The sequence below is a fragment of the Pyricularia oryzae genome, chromosome 3 (assembly GCF_000002495.2).
Source record: "Pyricularia oryzae 70-15 chromosome 3, whole genome shotgun sequence".
Lineage (NCBI taxonomy): Eukaryota > Fungi > Ascomycota > Sordariomycetes > Magnaporthales > Pyriculariaceae > Pyricularia > Pyricularia oryzae.
The window spans coordinates 195,372-213,688 of NC_017849.1; the positions used below are offsets into that span (position 1 = coordinate 195,372).

Here is an 18,317-nt window from a genome sequence, read left to right on the forward strand (position 1 = left end):
AATTTATCCACCCAGGAATCGATCATAACTTCACCCCAGTCATTGCGAACCCCATTACCCAATCACAGTGCTCAATTGCTTCGACCCATTGTACCCTACCCCTAGGAACAGGTTACCCGATACCTTGATCGTAACATATAGGGATCAGGCCCCCAGACCTGCCCTACGGTAATATATAACGCGGACTGACTTAAAACTCTGTATTACATTTATCCGGTTACTAAAATTACACCCAGGTATATCAAAATATTTAAATCTAAGTAAAATATAATTTTGTATTAATAATTATGCGTGGGGATAATATATAGAAAAGGTTTTTGCGGAATTGTAACGTCGTTTTATATATTATTTAACCTAAATATAACAAAATTGTTAAATTTGCATAAACGTTAATAAAAATTATCAAAATTTTCCAAAAGTCAATCAGCTGACGCACGCTGACTATGCTGCATCTTTCTGTAGTTTTCAGAGAGTCTTGCGAGAGGTACTCCCCAAAGTACCACCCCTTGTTACGCATGCTCTTCATGTCGACGAGCGATTGTGAGTCCTTGGCCCCCGGGACTGGTAGGTCACATTTCGAGTAGAAGTCCAGTAGGTAGGCGTCCCGGAGAAAAGTGCCGGCCCTCAAGCCGCCGGTGCGAACTATGCAGAGTTTGATCTCGTCGAGGCGCAGGCCTGACTCTGTCTGTTGCCTGTAGTGGCCGTACCGCAGGGCCAAAAGAAGCGAGCTTGTCCACGAGACAAGATTGTCGTGGCAGGAACGCGCCATTTCCACCACAGATGAGCGCTGATGTCCTTTGCGACATGATTAAAATCCCTGCGCTGGAGGATATCGGTCTCGCTGCTTTCTCGTCGTGTGGGATCGGTCAACGCCGCCTTTGCATCTTCGGAGCGAGCCCACTCCTCGTCGAGAGTGCCGGCCGATTTTGGCGTATGGACCCGAAAGAGGTAGGGTGGGACGTCATGAAGGCCCCGGCGGATAGAATTTTGATCCTTGCTTGGGTTGAATAGCAAGGCGTCTTGCGATATACTCAGAAAACCAAAGACATTAATAGCAGAGTCGAGATCCAGAGCCATGTTGTGGGATGGTAGCTGAAATGCTTCGATTTGTGTCCTTGTCAAGCCAAATTTCGACAGAATCACTATCTGATACTCTCAAGTAGCCACCTCCGAATCCCAACATTGTTTCCCAGGACGACGAGGCATTCAAATATTGGGATTTGAACAATTTGGGAGGCAACCCGGCCAAGCCAAGCTTTGTACGTTTGCATGTTGCTGCCTGCTGTTGGTACGTCAAGAACAAAACCAACAATGAATGCAGTGCGACCCAAGTCACATAGCAAACACGTCAGGCGAATACCAACTCATCAGCAATGGCCAACTGCACTGGGCTATGTGTGCGGCATCCTGTCGAGCTCTTTAGCCGATTGGGTGGCACAGATGGGTGAGAACGCCGGAGGCCTTCCATGGCGGGGAGGCGCAGCCAGCCAAACTGCTCGGCCCGGAAACATGGCCGCCAACGTAAATTTTCTACTTTTAGGCGTTTATTGAATCTGCAGGCGAGGACAAAACAGAGGAGGCACAGGATGGGAGGTCTCGTGATTCGCCGTCTGCCATGCAGTACCAAGATGAGCGGGCCTGCCTCCTCTTCTCCAGCCACAGCGTCAAACCTGGCGATGACGACGCCGATAGATCAATGCAGCCACTTTATAATTATCGCATTCTTGGTGCTATTTTTTTCTTTCTTTTTTTACTCCTATATATAGGCCTGGCTGTACACTTGTTTCGGGCTGCTTGATCTCGCGCTTTGGATGCTCTGGTCGCTCCATTCACAATCTTTAAGCTGCCAATCCAGGGGCCGGCCCTGAGTGAAAAGTCTCAGATCCTGCTCAGCAGACAGAGGCTAGTGGTATTTATGGGATTCCAGCACGACATGTAGATCCCTGACTCCGCGTTTAACTCGAAACAATTCTTTGGCGGCTAGCTTGAAACAAAGTTTCTCTGGTACAACCCTTGATTGGCCACCGTGGTTTTTGGCAGCTTAGATCTGCACCAGCTGCTGGGAAGAGTCATGTACTTGGCCCCACTGCATCAAACTTGTTTTCTAAAAGCAGTCAAAGTGCTTATTTTTGAGTGGTTACAGAAAAGCCCCCTGATAGATTGCGTGTCCTCGAAAAGGGCAATTCTGTCGGTGCGATTGAGACTTGCATGTTTGGAATCCCATACCGAATGTCACCTGCCCGTTCTCCTTTATCTTCTTTTCCCCGTTGGCTGAAACACGCAATACTGTTTAATCGAAACCGCGCACAGAGTAGAGTGCGATGGTTTCATCCCTTCTCCCACAGCTCGGTTTACTATATATGAAGCCTGATCCTCTGACCGGAACGATGGAGAGCGAGATGTGATCTGGAGAACCATAGGAGAAAACCCACCCATCTAATAAGATCTGCGATCTTGATAATATTCTTTGGATGAGATCCAACCGGCTTCTGCTGCTGCCACTCACACAAACACCACTCCCTGCTACGTTGAAGGAAGGCTCAACAACACACACACACACTCACACACACACACACACACACACACACACACACACACACACACACACACACACACACACACACACACACACACAAATCATCATAAATTCATAATACCCCACAGCCGCCATGCAGTTCATCATATCCATCATTCTCCTCATCACAGCGCTGGCGCACGCCGCACCGACGACCGGCACCACACCACCACCAACGACACTCTCGCGACGCGCCATCAGCGCGGCCCTGGTGCCGTCGTTTGGGGTCACGCGCAACACCAACGCCAACGCCAAGCAGCGCGGCAGCTGCGACGGATCCAACGGGCAAGCCACCGTCCTGATACCCTGCTCCTGCCCACCCGACCGGGACGCGTTCCTCGCCAAGCTCTCGACGGCCGCGGCCCAGGGCAACGTGTTTGGCGACAAGATCACCTTTAGCGACGACGCGGCCGACCAGTCCGTGGCCACCAACAAGAAGCGCGCCACCGCCATGCTGCTGGTCCTGCAGAGCTTCGACGGCGAAAAGGGCAAGGGCTGCCCGGGGGCCTCGGCGCCGAATTTCTTGCTGCAGCAAAAGGATGGGAAGAAGAGGGATTAGGTTGGATTATGTTGTAGGGAGCATCCGGGATGCGGCCTGTCTTTTTTTTCTTGCATGATTACAGATGAAGTTGGAAACTGACATTTGTACATCAAATTTTTTATATACGGACATTTAAATACACACCCGTTGACTTTTATGCATTAATTTACCAGACGTCAGTACTTGGCAGCCTCCTAAATATGCTGACCACCACTTATATCAGAAAAAAGAGCCGCCTCCGCCAAAAGAGATCAACGGAGAACCAGAGTTTGTAATCAATAGAGAGTATTACCGTCCCGATTATTTGGCCGGAATAAAGTATTGCAATACCAGGTCGCATGGCAAGAATGTGACCCAGACAACACGTGGTACCCGGCTGAAAATTTCAAAAATTTAGCAATATCCCTTGACGATTTCCGCAGGAAACATAAAAATGCCGCAGGACCACCGAAACGATTGGCAATTTGGATAAAAGCCGCTGCCGAGGATAAGTTGGACGAACCGAATCAGGAGGATAACGTGGCGGAGCATGAAGAGTTGAACGGTAAAAGGAAAAAGCGACGATATGGCTAACTTGACAAAAGCCTCGCATGATTTCCTGCGTCGATATGCGAGGTTTGGAAGGGGGTAATGTGATATTTGGACCATGATTACCAGACCCCAACCTTGACCCCTGACCAACGATCCACTAAAGTGATACTTTTATCTACGTCGCGTTAAGTTTAGAACTTTGTTTCGTTTCCTTTCTTCTCCTCAGAGTAGAATCTTTGTCGATAGATGCCAATAGACTAGCTTCAGTGCTATGCTTACCCCGGGCCGTGACAGTACAGACAATCGATCGCAGGTCCATGGTCGTCGTCCATCCCAAAGAGATCCGATAGCCGAAAACACTTCAACCACCGCAGGACCCGCCCCCGCCCCCGTCCGCGCCACCAAAGGCATAAACTCCATTGTGCCGCCGCCGCCGCCCCCCCCCCCCCCCCCTCCTTGGCGTCACGCTCGTCGCGCTCCTGCTTGTTCTGGGCCCGCCGCTCCCTGGTTGCTTCTAGTTTTTTTTGTGCATTTACTTCCCGCGCCTTCATGCTAGCTTTGCGCCTCTCGAGGCTTGGACTGGCAGTCTCGGGCGTGACGTTGGGGTATTCTTTGCTCTTTTCGGGGGTGTTGGGGCTTTAGCTTTCGTCGTTGCGTGCAAAGAGAGTGAGAGTTGGGGGGGCGGGTTATATGAAGGTGTGTGTGGGGGAAGAAAGTGGACATACTGGTGTGCACCCCATTTTCGTTGGAACTGATCCGAATGCAGGTGGGTGGATTTTCCTCGTGGGGATTTGCTCACTTGGAGTGGAACGCGTCGGGAAGCTGATGTTTAGTTGGTGAGTTTAATATGAGCTTCTCTCAAAAGCCGGATAAAAGAAAGAGGGAAAACGCGCGATGGCAAGGAAGATGGACAATCGGTGGGTAGGTAATTAAAATGTTAACAAACCGCCCAAGGCACTGGGTCCAACTGCCTTTTTTGCACAGAATCGTTCGACAAATAAAGCGGCACGTTTCTTGAGCAGAAATGGCATTATTTCGTAGGACTACGGTTTAGGCATCAACATTCATTCACACGTCGGTCCTGACGTCACTTTACGCAAGGATTGATCTGCAGGACAGTCAAGGCCAAAAACGCACAAGAGGATGCGAATGCTGCGCGCATCGATTTACGCCGTCTTCCCCCATTTGGCATCAAGTGTGGCACAGCCCACACTGCACAACACGCGCATCCCACCCTCCTATATATGGGCTGAACCACCTTTCCACCTCTGTCGGGCGCGCGTGCGCCTATTGAATCAAGAAAAGGCCCGTGGTGGTAATGCTGCCAAGTGTTGTTTTTTTTCAGCCCGACGAAAGTGGAAAAAGTGGTTAGCCCTGCTTTTTATTAACGTTGGGCTCCACATCTCCGACCCCCCTAAAGTCCGGCCCCCTTGAAAAATGTAACGACGAAATACCCCTTTTATAAACCGATTTAAATGTAAACCTATCAACGCACAATAATACAATCATTGTCAGGCTCTCCCGGTTCGCTAACCTCTTCTCCATCGTTCAAAGCTTCTAAACAGTCCCTATTATTTTCCTGTGCTTCATAAACGTTTTTTTTGCTGACCAAAAGCTCGTTGGGATCCGGAATCACCCTTTTCCTTTTGACCGGCCGTACCGCCTCCAATTTTGCTTTTAACAAACTGATTTTTTGCTGAGCTTCAGCCAATAAGATATCCTTGGTTTCGAAGCTTTTTTGGACTTTTGCAAACAAAAGCCGTGAAGTGGCGTTACTTTTTTCGGACCGGGAAATTTCCTGTAGTTGAAGTCGAATATCTCGGGTCGTTTTAGGGGTTTTCCAAATAAGTAAAGACTGGTCGTTAATTTTTTGGGTTGGATTTTCCGGTGTTTTATCCCTTTGGAAGCCGTTATTTTTACCTTTTTCGACGTTGGCGTTGCTATTTTCTAATAAAAAAGGGTTTAAAAGTGGTTTTGCCAAGTTCACCGGCCATAACCCCGTCGTACGCCAACCAGATTGAATGGTTTTTGCTATAAATGCTTTTGATCTGGCTTTTCGATAGCAAAGTAGAAAGTTTCGTTTCCCAACAACCGTTGAACAGCAAAACTGGTTTACAAATCCCAGGTGACGTCGATAAGCTTCCTTTAACGGCCCAAAAACCGATAAATCCAACGGTTGAAGAACGTGTGACGAATGAGGGGGTAAATATAGGAGTTGAATATTGTTTTGCAAGCAAAGAAGCATAAATTCGTCCGTTATATGTGATCCATGGCCATCCAGAACTAATAACCGCTTTTCAGGGGTTAAAGGTTGGGTATACGGAATAAACACCTTTTTTAACCATTCGATACCTGTTTCATTATTTGTCCACCCGTTTTCGGTTGCATGAAATTGCCAGGTATCGAAAGGACTTAAATCAGCTGGAAACCATTGTTGCTGTACGTTTTTCCCCTTAAATATAACGAGGGGAGGTATAACAGCCCCCGTAGCTGATACACATTCGATTATGCTCGTCCAACCCCGCGTTCCAGGCTCTTTTCGCTGTAATGGCCGGATTTTATTACGCCCTAACACCAGGCCATTAGATCCTTTGCCTTCCATTATACCTGTTTCGTCCATATTCCAACGGTTGGCCGGTTTTATAGTATCGACAACGGGATTTTTCAAATAGGACCACCAAGATTTAATTACCTCGGTTGTAGCCCCATTAACCCGGGCATTTTCTATTCGCCGGGGTCTTTGGGTTTTCAAAATTGGATATCGGGCTATAAAACGGCTAACCCAATGTTTCCCAAGGCTTTTTCTTTCTCCGGCGGCCTGAAGAATTCGTTCCGCAAAATAGCGTAGTTCTTGATGCGTTGGCGGAAGGCCTAACGCGGCCTGCGCAAGTACCCAATCTGCCAAATAGGTTTCCTGCTCCTGTGAAAGCCTTTGACAAAATCTTTTCGCTTGTTGAATTGACTGGGCCCCCTTTAAACGATCGTGAAGGGTACTCCGAGGAATACCCCATTTTTGCGAGGTTTTGTGAACTGATTTGCCATTTCTTATGTCAGAAATGGCAGCAAGAAGCTGATTTTCAGTGTACTGTTTCATTGGAAGGTTTGGAGCAAGAATCTTCAAAAATCAAGTTCTAAAGTGAAAAATTCGTCTAGATATTTATAAAATAAAACAAAGGGTTGACGTGGCTGAGTAGATATTTTTAGGGGCCGGACTTTAGGGGGGTCGGAGATGTGGAGCTCAACGTTATAGGTTGGCAGCTTCCTGCGCAGTTTTGAAGCAGTGCGCCGTGGAATCGTTGATTTGGCGGCGCTCTGGTCAAAGTATTGCAATCAAATAGCCTACCTCTTGTCAAATTTGTAAAAAATTGAAATCCTTTCCCTGTAGTCTTGATATGTCACTGGCATGGTGCAAAATGGTGAACGACTCTAACAATATTCACACTATCCAAAGGATTTACGATCAAACCTGGGAACCCTTCAGTCAAGGTAGTGGCCCGCTCAGTAATACTGCACCTCGTGGCTCAACGCCATGTCACAATACGAGTACTCTCCTTTGACCAACCCAGAGAGTAGTATCCGGCTACTCGAATTACTCCCAGATGAGCCGAGCCGGGAGATACGTGTTCGACTGTCTCACGCAAGCCTGGATGACTCCTTTATGAGTTCCGCAAAGCGCAGTTCAACGCCTGTCTTGAACTCCTTGGCATCCACATTGCCTCCTGGCTGGAGCGTTCGCGAATCGTGCTCTGGCCGGATTGCATTTCAACACGTAAAGACCGACACGATCTCTTGGATACATCCTGACCCGTCAGTCAGCGAATCAGCATATCGCCAGTTGGAAGATGACGTTTTCAAACATCCCGCAGTATGCATCAACCAGCAGGACGTCGAGGAGCGGAACATGCAGGTCTGCAGGATGGCAGCAATCTACACCCTTGCTCGACGCGTCGTTTTGTGGCTAGGCCCGGCGTCACACAACAGTGAATTGGCCATGTCGACCATGAACCACCTCGGTCGCCAGATCGTCTTCTGCAAAAACAGTTCTTTTTACGCCTCCCCAGAAGCTGAACACGTCGACTGGTACCGGTCCACCACGACGCTGCCCTACACCGAAGATGAGTGGCGGTCGATCCTGGACCTCATCAACAGGCCGTGGTTCGAACGCCTGTGGATCACGCAGGAGGTGCACCTCTCAAACCAGCATGCTTTGGTCTGCTGCGGGCTGGACGAGATGCCTTGGGATAGATTCCGGTCTGCCTTGATAGGGCTTGCATGGAAGCAGAAGACGAAGCTGCCGGAGCTGCGACGGCGGCTCACCAAGGTATCCTCGCTGGCGCAAGTCTGGAACGGCCGACCCTTGCAGACTCTGTTCAAGCTGTGTGAGGATCGCCAGTGCTCGGATCCGCGCGACAAGATCTACGGACTGCTCGGCCTGGCACCGCCGGCCCTGGCAAAGATGATCACGCCCAACTACCTCGCCCCGGTGGCCGACGTATACAGGGACGTAGTCATCGCCCTGCTGAGGCAGACGAAACGGCTCTGCCTGGCCAACTGCGGACGGAGCCCCGCGCACCCGTCGCTCCCGACCTGGGTCCCCGACTATTCCCAGTCGTTTGCGTCCAGATTCGACGACCTCGGGTTCTGCTCCGGCTTCTCTGCGGCCGAGTTCTCCACCGAGGGCCGGTCGGGTCTGAAAGTGTGCGGCGTTCGCTGTCTTCGCGTCTCGGACGTGAGCGTGCCCATGCGCGTGGCTCCCGGCGATGCGGCCGAGGATCTTCGACACGCCCGAACCCTGCGCGACTGGGCGGCACGGACGCCTGGGTCCCAGAGCTACCCTGCCGGGGGAACCTGCCTGGAAGCGTTGGCTGCAGCTTTGGTGTTGGGTCAGACTGGGGATATCTATCCTTCTCTCTACTCATTCGCCACGCTGCCCGAGTGGTCAGCCCAACTTGGTGAGTTCCTGCTCGGCCCGGACCTGATGGGCCTCAGTGAGCTTGGGGACAAGACGCTACTCGGAAGGATCTTCCAGGGCGAGCAGTTCTTGTTCTCGACGCGGGAGGGCTTTGTCGGAATGGCACAGTGCCCTTTACAGCCCGGTAAGTTCTTGTTGCTCGTTCTCGGCGACGATGCTTTTTTTTGCTTAAACCTCAAACTGACTGGCTGACTGTTGACATCATGATTGGTTTGATTAGGAGATGTGCTATGCGTCATTCTGGGCTGCATGGGCATGGCTATCCTCCGTCCCAGGATCTTGGACGAACGCCAGAAGTACGAGGTTGTTGGAGAATGCTATGTGCATGGCTTCATGGAAATGCAGGCTTTGCTTGGTCCGGTACCAGCGCCGTGGGTCTACAGGAACCAGATCAAGGAGGATGGCGCATGGTATCCGTGGTTCGTCAACTCGGTCAGCGGCCAGGCGTCTGAGGACGACCCACGACTCGGCCCAGTTCCTGAAGGGTGGGAGCAGATGGCGTGGAGCAGATCGCCTGAGGACCCGCTATACTTTGTCCGGTTCAGGAACAGAGTCACTGGTGAGATCATCAACTCGGACCCGAGGCTATTCCCTGCGGCTTTACGAGCGCGAGGCGTTAGTTTGGAAATGCTGGAGCTGGTGTGATGAAAGAAGACTTGGATAAAGGTCTTTAGCAACCGTTTAAACATCCGTCTATAAAACTGGGTATGAATTGAGAAGACGGAACTAAACCTTGACAAGTTGACGCATATTTAATTGAGTATCTGGTTTTGGATTTGTATTTCTATTGCACAGGTTAAGCACTTTCAATGGGTCTCATGGCTGCATTTCCTTCGCCCAACCTGGAACATAATCATATATCCACACTATTCAACAGAAAGGTAAATAATGCGTTGCAAGGTAATGTTCAGCTGGGAGAGAAAGAGGTCAGGATTCGAAATTATAAATGAATAACTCTAGTTACCCAGGGGTTTATCTTATGAGTTGATTTCTTTAGCACCTGACCTCGGGATGGAGTATATACTTAACATGCCCTTTTTCACATGTTCCTTGTTGCTTATTTTTAACGCGTGGAGTCTGTTCATGACTATTTTACTTGCTTGCTTTTAAAAGTCTGATAATTAAGTTTATCCTTATACATATCACCAACCCCTAGTTAATACATCTAATTCCAACGTTGCCCTTCGAAGGTTTCACCAAGAGGCCCCAGAACTTGCAAAAATGAGTATGAAGACTATTTCCGTATGTTTGTTTATAAAAAAGGAGCTATAAATAGCGAGTGATATGGGATGTTACAGTCCAATTGTAGATAGGCTGTATAGATAACAGATACAGATTCGAGTCAATGCATAAACGGCAATTCCGAGGACCGAATCCCTGGCTGATGAGATGCAGAAAGATGTCTATACAGGACGATCTTTTGCAATACTTCGATGTGCGATATTTAGTCAGAAGATGGATCATTTTAAAGATCCAGCCTTGACAATATGGCTAGCTCTAGATCCCAGGCCTCATAACATCATGATGTGATTTGCTACGAACATGAATAGGAGCAATTCAAGCTAAATTTGGCCTTGATGATACTAGCTAGAATGCTCACATGTAAGTCTTCTGGTTTGAAATCATGCCGCTCTGTGCATGATCGTTGTAAACGCAAACGGCAGCAAAATTGGTTCACTCGCGGTTTCTTGGTGGGTCAAACCTCGCAGCCCTCCTGCCAAAAATGAATATTTTCACTTTGCCTACTATAGATTTCAATGGCTGCAAAGGCCTCGACCTTGCAAAATGAAAAGGGCACGCTCACCCAAAAGAGCCCCGACGACGAATTTGTTTTCCTGTTCAGTGTGTTCACCCTACATGCCTCTGGGGGGAATGGCGCAGTGGTTAAGCGCCATGGCTGTTACTTGAGTAACGTAGGTTCGAATCCTGCTCCCTCCACCTCCTCCCCGCTTACCGTGGCAAGGATAACCCGGCTGGCTATCGACAACAACCACCCGCCTGTGCCGTCGAGCCCACACTTGTTGGGAACTTCGTCTCCATGGCTACAAACGACCGACAGCTCCGCTGTTTGGACACAGGCCCCTCTCGATGAAGAGCCGTCAACTGCCGTCAGACGAATCCTCCGTGCGCCTGAAGGCACGGGGTCGCGTCAGTGAACAAACCTGTAAGCAGGACCGGGCACGAACCCGGTCAGGCTCGATTCGCTTCTATGCCCTTGTTTTCCGCTGTGTAAATAGAGAAAATAGAAAGCGCGCCGAGATACCCCTCGGGAGGTTGCTAACGGCCGGCTAATGAGCCGGGCCGAGCCCGGCGTTAAATAATACTACTACTACTACTACTACTACTACCCTACATGCCTGTTCCAGGCAGTTCCGAAAGCCCTGTGCCGCACGAGGTAGTCAGTACCCAGACCCTCCAGGCAACAAAAAAGCTCTCTCAGAACAAAACGTCACAAACAAAAAAGCACTTACATCCATCGTAGTCCTCCTCGACCTTGGGCGGGATCTCACACTTCCTCGCGACGTCGATGGCCTGCGTCTTGAGGGTCCCGCACTGGGCGCCGTAGCACCCGGCCCGGTCCATGGCGCGCTGCAGCGAGTCGCCCTCCCAGCCAAAGACGTAGTCGCCGTGCTGGCCGAGGCCCGTGTCGTCGCCCGTGCTGAGCACAAACGGCTGCGACCTGCCGTCCTCCGGCCACTCGGACCTGTCGTTGAACTGCGTCGTGTCCCAGACCACCTCGTACATGAGCTGCGGGATCCGCACCGGGTGGGATGCCGGGCAGGCGCCGCCCAGGGTCAGGAAGTTGGCTGGGCCCGTGACGGGGTATGCGACGTGGTCGCGGTGGTTGGGGGAGTCGAGGTTCTTGCCGTCCCAGCAGCTGTTGTGCGTTGCGGGGGGTCAGATGTCGTCAGGGTCAGTCGGGGGTCGTTCATCACTTTGTTCAGGGGTGACAAGAACTTTAGTAAGAGCAAACCTTACGTCGGAAAGTGGATGTTGGTCCGGATCCCGCCGGGGCAAGGTTTGCTGGGGAACATCTCGCTGTCGACCCGGTCGTCCTGGCATGGAGCCATGATATCCCCGCCAAAGTTTGGCCCCGTGTAGCAGCGATAACAGTTCTGCCGCTTGAGGGTCGTATCACTCCGAGAGCGCTGCATGGGATCGCCGACCAGCATGCGGAAACCGGGCTTGAAGGCCGTGATCTGTCCCGGTTGGGCCGACGCGTAGTAGACCAGGATGCCACCCTGAGTCTGAGTGCTGAACCTGTCGTTGAATTGGAAGCTGTGGACGACATGGCAGAGCTTGATGTCAGTTTCTTCCAAGCTCTCATAGACAGAAAATGCCTATATGGCAAGCAAGCATAAAAGGGTCCAAGCCTACGCGGCACCGCCCTGGGGTACACGTTTATAAGTTCCGTTCCTGGCCTTGAAGTAGAGGTTTGCCGTCCAGTAGTTGGAAAAGTCCTCGCTAAAGGCACAGGTGGTACATTTCGCCGTCTTCGAGACGTCACCCGTGGTCATGGTGGTGTTGAAGCCGTCTCCGCCCACGATCTGGTGGACATGGGGAGATCCACGGACGCCAGGATTGACGAGAGGGTCGAGCCGGTCGATGACAATCTGGGAGCAACCAAATCTCAGCATGGTCATGCTGTTGAGGGCCTGGGCCGAAGCCGTGGCCACGAAGGCGAGAAGCGTTGAAGTAATCATTGCTCTACAATAGACAGCCATGTGCATACGATGCAATACAAGCACAAAAACTGGTTTTTCTGTGAGACATCAAGGGCAACAAAAGACAAGAGGGTATCCTCCAACTGCACTCTTATTCATCAGAGCTACAGCGCTTGGGCAGCCATCTAATGCAGAAATCCCAACATGTCAAGCAGATTGCCCCAAGCAATCCATCCATATGCTGCTGCATGTGCTGTCCAACGAGAAATGAGAAACATTTGCCGGCAGTGCAGCTCCTCTATGGCAGATATCATTAATATCGGCAGTAGGCAAGAGCCAATGACGGATGCATACCGGCACGAAACTCAATTTCGGGATAAAATTCACGGCTGAGATGACGGCAGAAGCCGCTAGCCCTCGGCAGTATATACCGAACAGTGTCGTGAAAGCATATTACCTGCATATGAATATTCTTGGAGCCTCCAGACCGTCTGAAACTCGGTTGGCAGCGAAGTTGATTCCACAAAGACGCGTGCATGCGAGTAACAGTAACTTCCCACTGTGTTTTCAACCGCTGCAAGATAGCAAGGAGCCCAGGCACCTTTCATCATGGTTGGTTTCGCGACCAAGAAGCGGAAGATATACCACTGTATTCATTGCCGCGCGCTTTGTAAAAAGCCGCGTCAGTGACCAGGTTGGAGGCCAGAAATGGTAGCTACCGGGCGCTTGCTGTCAGGATCGACATCCATCACGTCTCATTAATCGCCGGAAATAGATTCTGTACCAGAAACATTAAAAGCGAAAAGCAAAATGGACCGATTGAGGTCGTTGGTATGAAACAATACACGACAAGATTAATGTATTGGATCGGAGCGCCCGGTGCGAGATTGACGTCTGCGCCTCTCCAGAAGGTCGACCGTTTGTAGAGGCCGTCGCGTCTAAGCTTTTATGCGCAGGGCGCTTAGATACATGGATCAACCCATTTACTCCCTCAACCCCGGGCGGCCAACAATGTTCGGCCAAGAGCGACCGACTACACGGACCAAAGTTCCGAGTTCCGACAAGGACGCTAGATGGAACTTGGAGAGAAAATTTTCATGGAACAAAAAACGACAAAGAAGCAAAAGATTCTTCTGCCTTGCAGTGGGCCTTTGGCGTGGAGCTACAGAAAAGCATGCGCAAACCCGACACCCGACACGTAGGATAAAAAGCCCCAATCATGGTCGCACCCGATCCCGACATTGTCCGGCCCTGAAAAGCAGGTCGCGTCACCTGCAACGGCTTCCAATCAGCTGAATCGGGTGAGTGAGTAACTTTGACGGCACGTGTGGTGGGAAGCAAACGGCGATCGACGGACGTTTGAGGCTGCGGCTTTTTTTTTTCTTGCGCCATCTGCAAGCCATTAAGTTGTTTAATGCGGGATGGCGTGGTGAAAAGGTGTCGAGTAGTGCCTAATCCCTCCCGTCGACACTCTACCTCCCTACCCTACCCGGACTACTGTAATCTACGCGAAACACGTCTAGGGTGCTAGGATGCCTTGACTTGTTCTCGGGCCATGGAAATGGGACAGCTTCCCACCTGGCAAAACCTACAAGAAAGTACGTAGGTCGGAAGAAAAAAAAACCCTCAGCGCATTGATCAAAATGCACGGAATCCGGCAGATGCCGCAGTTGGAAACCAGGTTGTCTATTCCGGGGAGGGCATGCATTTTGCTCTATCCACTTTCTATGCATCAGATGAAGATCTTTGAGCTTGTCGACGCGTCCACTCTTTTTACGTGGTAGAATAAACAAATATAGAAATCGCCGTAGGGGTTTCGGGAGAACGAACAAGGACGGGGAACGCATTGAACAAAGGACCCTGACCACCCAGATGGGAAGATTTGACAGACTTTCTTGGAAAAGGTGGGGTGGAAATGATATGCACGGTGATGAACGGTTCATCAGAGGGGCTGTGCGCAGCTTCTCCCCGTCTGAGAATCGACAGGCATCCAGGGGGATTTGGAGGGGAGCGGCGCAGCCGTGGGGATTCGACAGGGGAGCGCTCCGCGGGAGATTTCCAGTGCTTGCAGCTGGGATCCGTTTTCCCTCTGGGGCACAAGGAGTTGCATTCCTCTTTTTTCTTTGTCCCTCGGTGTAATTTATTTTGGGAAAGAAGATGGGATAGTCGGCCCGCTGAGGTGTGAAAAGGTGAACGAAAAGGAGAAAAAAAAAGGCTAATTGAGAGAATAGCTGGCCTGGGCTCTTGCCATCATTATGCCTTGGGGAGCCCCATAGGGCTGCAACTTATGCACGTCAGTTTTGGCACGTCAACCTGATTGCTTGCTTGTAAAGTGGTTTCGGGCGTTTGTCATGTATTTTGTGTCGAGGAACTCCAACTATGGCCTTGAGGTAGGTGCCAATGCGGCTAGGTTGGTTTGGGTGCGTCGTTCGTCGCTGGCATTCAGCTTAGACAATCAATTCAATTTCGCGTATCAAAACCCCAAGAGGCGAATATTACGAATCTCGACTACCGTTTACCGTGTACAGTATTGTATTTTTACTCCACACATCACACTTCGCAAATTGCGTGTTCAGATGTGATGGCTGCTTGGGGGCCTGGATAGCCCAATCAGTCCACAGGTGCTCAAAACTCAGACACGGGACCACTGTCGCCTCAGCTTGTGTGCGGCTCTCGGTACGTCACCCAGCTTTAGGTACCTGTCATTTCGCGAATCCCCACTTCACGTACTTGTACCTTAATTATCCTACCGACATCGCAGGTTGCTGCCTGCTTACTGTTGCACTTGTACGGCATGCTAATTAAAGGGCCTGTTCAGCTGAACCCGATCGATTGCCCCATCCATCGCTCAAAGGTTGCGCAGTGCCAAACAAGGAAATAATTTTGCAGATTGATCCGTCAGCCTATCGTGCGAAACCAATTTCTATGACTTTTTTTTTTCTTCTTCTTTGTCTTTCTTTATCTTGCGACGAGGTTCAACTAGGCCGTGTCGCGATGACGAGTCGTGTTCCCAATCAGGGTGGGCGACCGAACTGAATTCGGGACCGGGAGGGAGCGGAGGGCTTGCTGCAAGGGCGCGCAATCAATCACCTGCAGTGACCTGCACATGAGTGTTGGTTGGTTTCTTGCAGAAGCGGGATCGTGCAGGCAGAAGGATTAAATCCCATGTTGGGAGGGATGGGGACCGAAGTGAGAGGGTTGTAAGCTCCTCGGTGTTTCACCCAACCCTTATCTCGTAGTGAACGGCTATTAGCCCAAACCAGCGACCGGGGAGGCAGAATACCTCACCCAGAACGGGCAAGGAAAACATGGACCGCGAGAATTATACATGTTGCAATGTTCACCGAGAAAGCAAGCTGCGCAGTCTTTGAACAGACTTCAACCCACCATCCTACCAAGCCTACACACGTACACTTGACGTGCGTGTTACGATAATATTTTGTCTGCCGGTAAACCGAATGACAAAAAAGGCAACCGTGTCGAGAGTTGACATATTCTTGGTGGTGGCAAAGTCCAACAGTGATCAAACGGATGAGTAAAAAGGTGATTAAAAATAAAAGGTGATTATCTCTGCGAACGTGTCATTGACGATGGTCCCAGTTCCACACCGAAACCTAGCCACGAGAGCCATGACTACCTTGGAGAATCCTCGGTGTACTGTTATTACGTACACACGAAGAAATAGTATATCATAGTACACATATGATAGCATCTTCTCCGGATTGATTCAATCCAGTCAGTCATCGGGTATTATTAAGCTGGTGGGCAAGTAGAAAAAGAAGGTTTTGTCTCGGATTGTATACAGTGCACCCACTCGCATTCCTGCGTATACCCCACCACATGACGGCACCGCGTACGACTGTAACAGTCTCGACAGTGAATAGTACTATGCGACCCCTTTCGCATCCGATAGTTTTGGTGATTTGCAGGACCCTGAATTCTCCTCTTCCATGCGCATCACGAGCTGGAGTGGCAAACCAAGACATGTAAGATCAGCGTTCAGATACCAAAATGGGTGCACCCTTTTTCTGTCTGTCAAGCTGGAAACCCCAACACAGTCGACAGCCCCACCACTTTTCCCTGTTTGCGGGTTCGTATCAAGGTTGGAATGAGGCGAAAAAAGAGAACCAGACCAGAATAGTATCTTCCTTGGGATTCATGTCCAAGATGTAATACAATCTACAGGTCTGATTTCGTGTTTACGACGTACAATAGCATGCTGCAAATGTTAAAACTTGTTATCCAACACCGTGATGGAATTTCTGGGCTGCAAGGCAGTGCGAACATGGTCCGGGTTTTTGTTTGCAGTTAATTAGTTATGCAGTAGCTTTGGTGTTTTTTTTTTCTCGGTAAGCCAAAGGTGGCTAGCCTGTTTCTGTCTGGCATGCTCGGCAAAACAGTCATCGAGATTGAGAGAGAGAAAACCGAACTTGTCACTTCGGTAAATAAGGCTGCATACCCGAACTGAACGATCCCCTTTGAGGATTCGGTGCGGCAGCTTGGGCACCTACCTTTGTCTAGTTCTAGCCAAACCCCTCGCGGAGAGGACATTGTCGTCCCGCGGCCGGAACCCAGCGGCGTTGTACAATAGGCAATTACTGTACGGTACTGTAGAATTGGTGGCAGCGCCGAGTGCTGCACTGTAAAAGGTGTGGGGCATGCAAGAAACTTTTGGTGGGTAAAGAAACCTGCTAGTGGAAGCTAGTTCGTAAACATCCACTTCCTGTTCCCTGGGTGGCATTTTGCCATTGATGACTTCAGTCTGATTGATGATGATTGTTGGAGAAACAAAAACGTGGACAAACCACAGTGAAGCGACGGTGAACCAAAAAAGCCGGATTTACTAGTCGATGTACCCTAGGAAACAAGGCTGTATGTTCTTTTTTTGTTTGGCTCTTGTGTACAAGAGTTTAGAAGAAACAAAAATAAAAGCAACAACCCAGTAGATGGAGATTAATTGAAACATTGGATGGCAGGCGGTTGGCTGTCAACGGCCAACGCTCCCGCTCCCGCACCGATTTCCGATTTCTGCCGCACGGCGTTTCTGCACCAATCCGTCTCTTCCCTGTCCAGTTCAATGGCCTTACAGTGATATACAATCTAATCATAGGGATGACCTTGGGATGAACACCCCAAGACGCGTTCCCTCTCGGCTCCCTGTACGCTACAGACACAAAAAAAGCTGCAGCCTTGGACTTACTTTAATGGGAAAAAAGAATTGTCGCTGGCCCCAATAGGATGTCCCTAATCTAGGATAAACGGGGACCTGCACGCCATTGACGCACCTTGACAGGCCCCAATTGCAGTAGCGTACAAAGTGGAAGCCGCTTGCGAAAGTGGCCAACCATTAAAGACAAGAAGAAAAGTCACAAGAGTTTTGTGATTTGACTCATCGGGTGAAAGGTTTGACTGGCCAACATGGATGCTTAATTGTTCCTGCAGATGGAATTGCCCAGGAACAGAACTCGAGATGGCAGAAAAGCTAAAGAATTGGAGCTAGGGGGCTCTGGTCAGAGAAAAAAAAAAGACTGTTTCGATTCGCGCGCGCGCCACCAGCGGCTGGCTTGTTGGTCGTTTGTTGGACCCAAATCCAGGGGGAAATCGAGATACAACATACCATAGTAGATGTGAAGACCTCGAAAAAGTCTTTGTCCCAAGCGACCGGGAGAGGCTAATTGTGGCCCAAAACATCGACCTTGGTCGATTCGCCAAAATATCTCCAAACAATCTATTTTTGCGCCAAATAGGAATTACTGTGTGCTCACTGTTGACTGTTGGTTCTTTTTGCTTAGCCCAGTTCGTTTCAGTGCAGTTCCCCTAGCAAGTTGATGGCGGGAACCATTGGGTGCTAGCAGTCGCGCGGAGGTCGATGGGCCACCGTGTGACAAGGCACGCGCCAGACGGTTGTCGCCGGTTCAACCGCAGCCAATGCAGACAGTATCTAAAGGTATGGATATCTACAAGACTACACTGTTCTACTAAGTATTCACGTCTCTTGCTCCCAAATAGAATCGCGTACGTACGGGTAGGTAC

General features: G+C 50.2%; 4 protein-coding genes and 1 pseudogene across 5 annotated transcripts; 3 read left to right on the forward strand and 2 right to left on the reverse strand.

Moving 5' to 3' along the window:
- Positions 1 to 345: 345 nt before the first annotated feature.
- On the reverse strand, positions 346 to 1,149 carry MGG_15188 (uncharacterized protein; the record flags this gene model as incomplete). The annotated part of the gene is made up of 3 exons (XM_003711165.1): positions 776 to 1,149; positions 437 to 692; positions 346 to 354 (listed from the first exon to the last, which is right to left on the reverse strand). Exons 1-3 carry the CDS (start codon positions 1,075 to 1,077, stop codon positions 346 to 348), a joined length of 567 nt encoding a protein of 188 aa, XP_003711213.1. The 5' UTR covers positions 1,078 to 1,149.
- Positions 1,150 to 2,229: 1,080 nt separating this feature from the next.
- Positions 2,230 to 3,134, forward strand: MGG_09106 (uncharacterized protein; the record flags this gene model as incomplete). Its single annotated transcript, XM_003711166.1, has 2 exons — positions 2,230 to 2,242; positions 2,665 to 3,134. The coding sequence occupies 2 exons, from the start codon at positions 2,230 to 2,232 to the stop codon at positions 3,132 to 3,134; spliced, it is 483 nt and encodes a 160-aa protein (XP_003711214.1).
- A 4,042-nt stretch (positions 3,135 to 7,176) lies between these two features.
- On the forward strand, positions 7,177 to 9,264 carry MGG_09107 (uncharacterized protein; the record flags this gene model as incomplete). Its single annotated transcript, XM_003711167.1, has 2 exons — positions 7,177 to 8,743; positions 8,840 to 9,264. The coding sequence occupies 2 exons, from the start codon at positions 7,177 to 7,179 to the stop codon at positions 9,262 to 9,264; spliced, it is 1,992 nt and encodes a 663-aa protein (XP_003711215.1).
- A 1,221-nt stretch (positions 9,265 to 10,485) lies between these two features.
- On the forward strand, positions 10,486 to 10,557 carry MGG_20117 (annotated as a pseudogene). The gene has a single exon. The product of its transcript is annotated as a tRNA-OTHER (tRNA).
- Positions 10,558 to 10,859: 302 nt separating this feature from the next.
- MGG_09109 (uncharacterized protein) lies at positions 10,860 to 12,323 on the reverse strand (the record flags this gene model as incomplete). The annotated part of the gene is made up of 4 exons (XM_003711168.1): positions 10,860 to 11,000; positions 11,091 to 11,497; positions 11,599 to 11,898; positions 11,998 to 12,323. 4 exons carry the CDS (start codon positions 12,321 to 12,323, stop codon positions 10,969 to 10,971), a joined length of 1,065 nt encoding a protein of 354 aa, XP_003711216.1. The 3' UTR covers positions 10,860 to 10,968.
- Between the last annotated feature and the right edge of the window lie 5,994 nt (positions 12,324 to 18,317).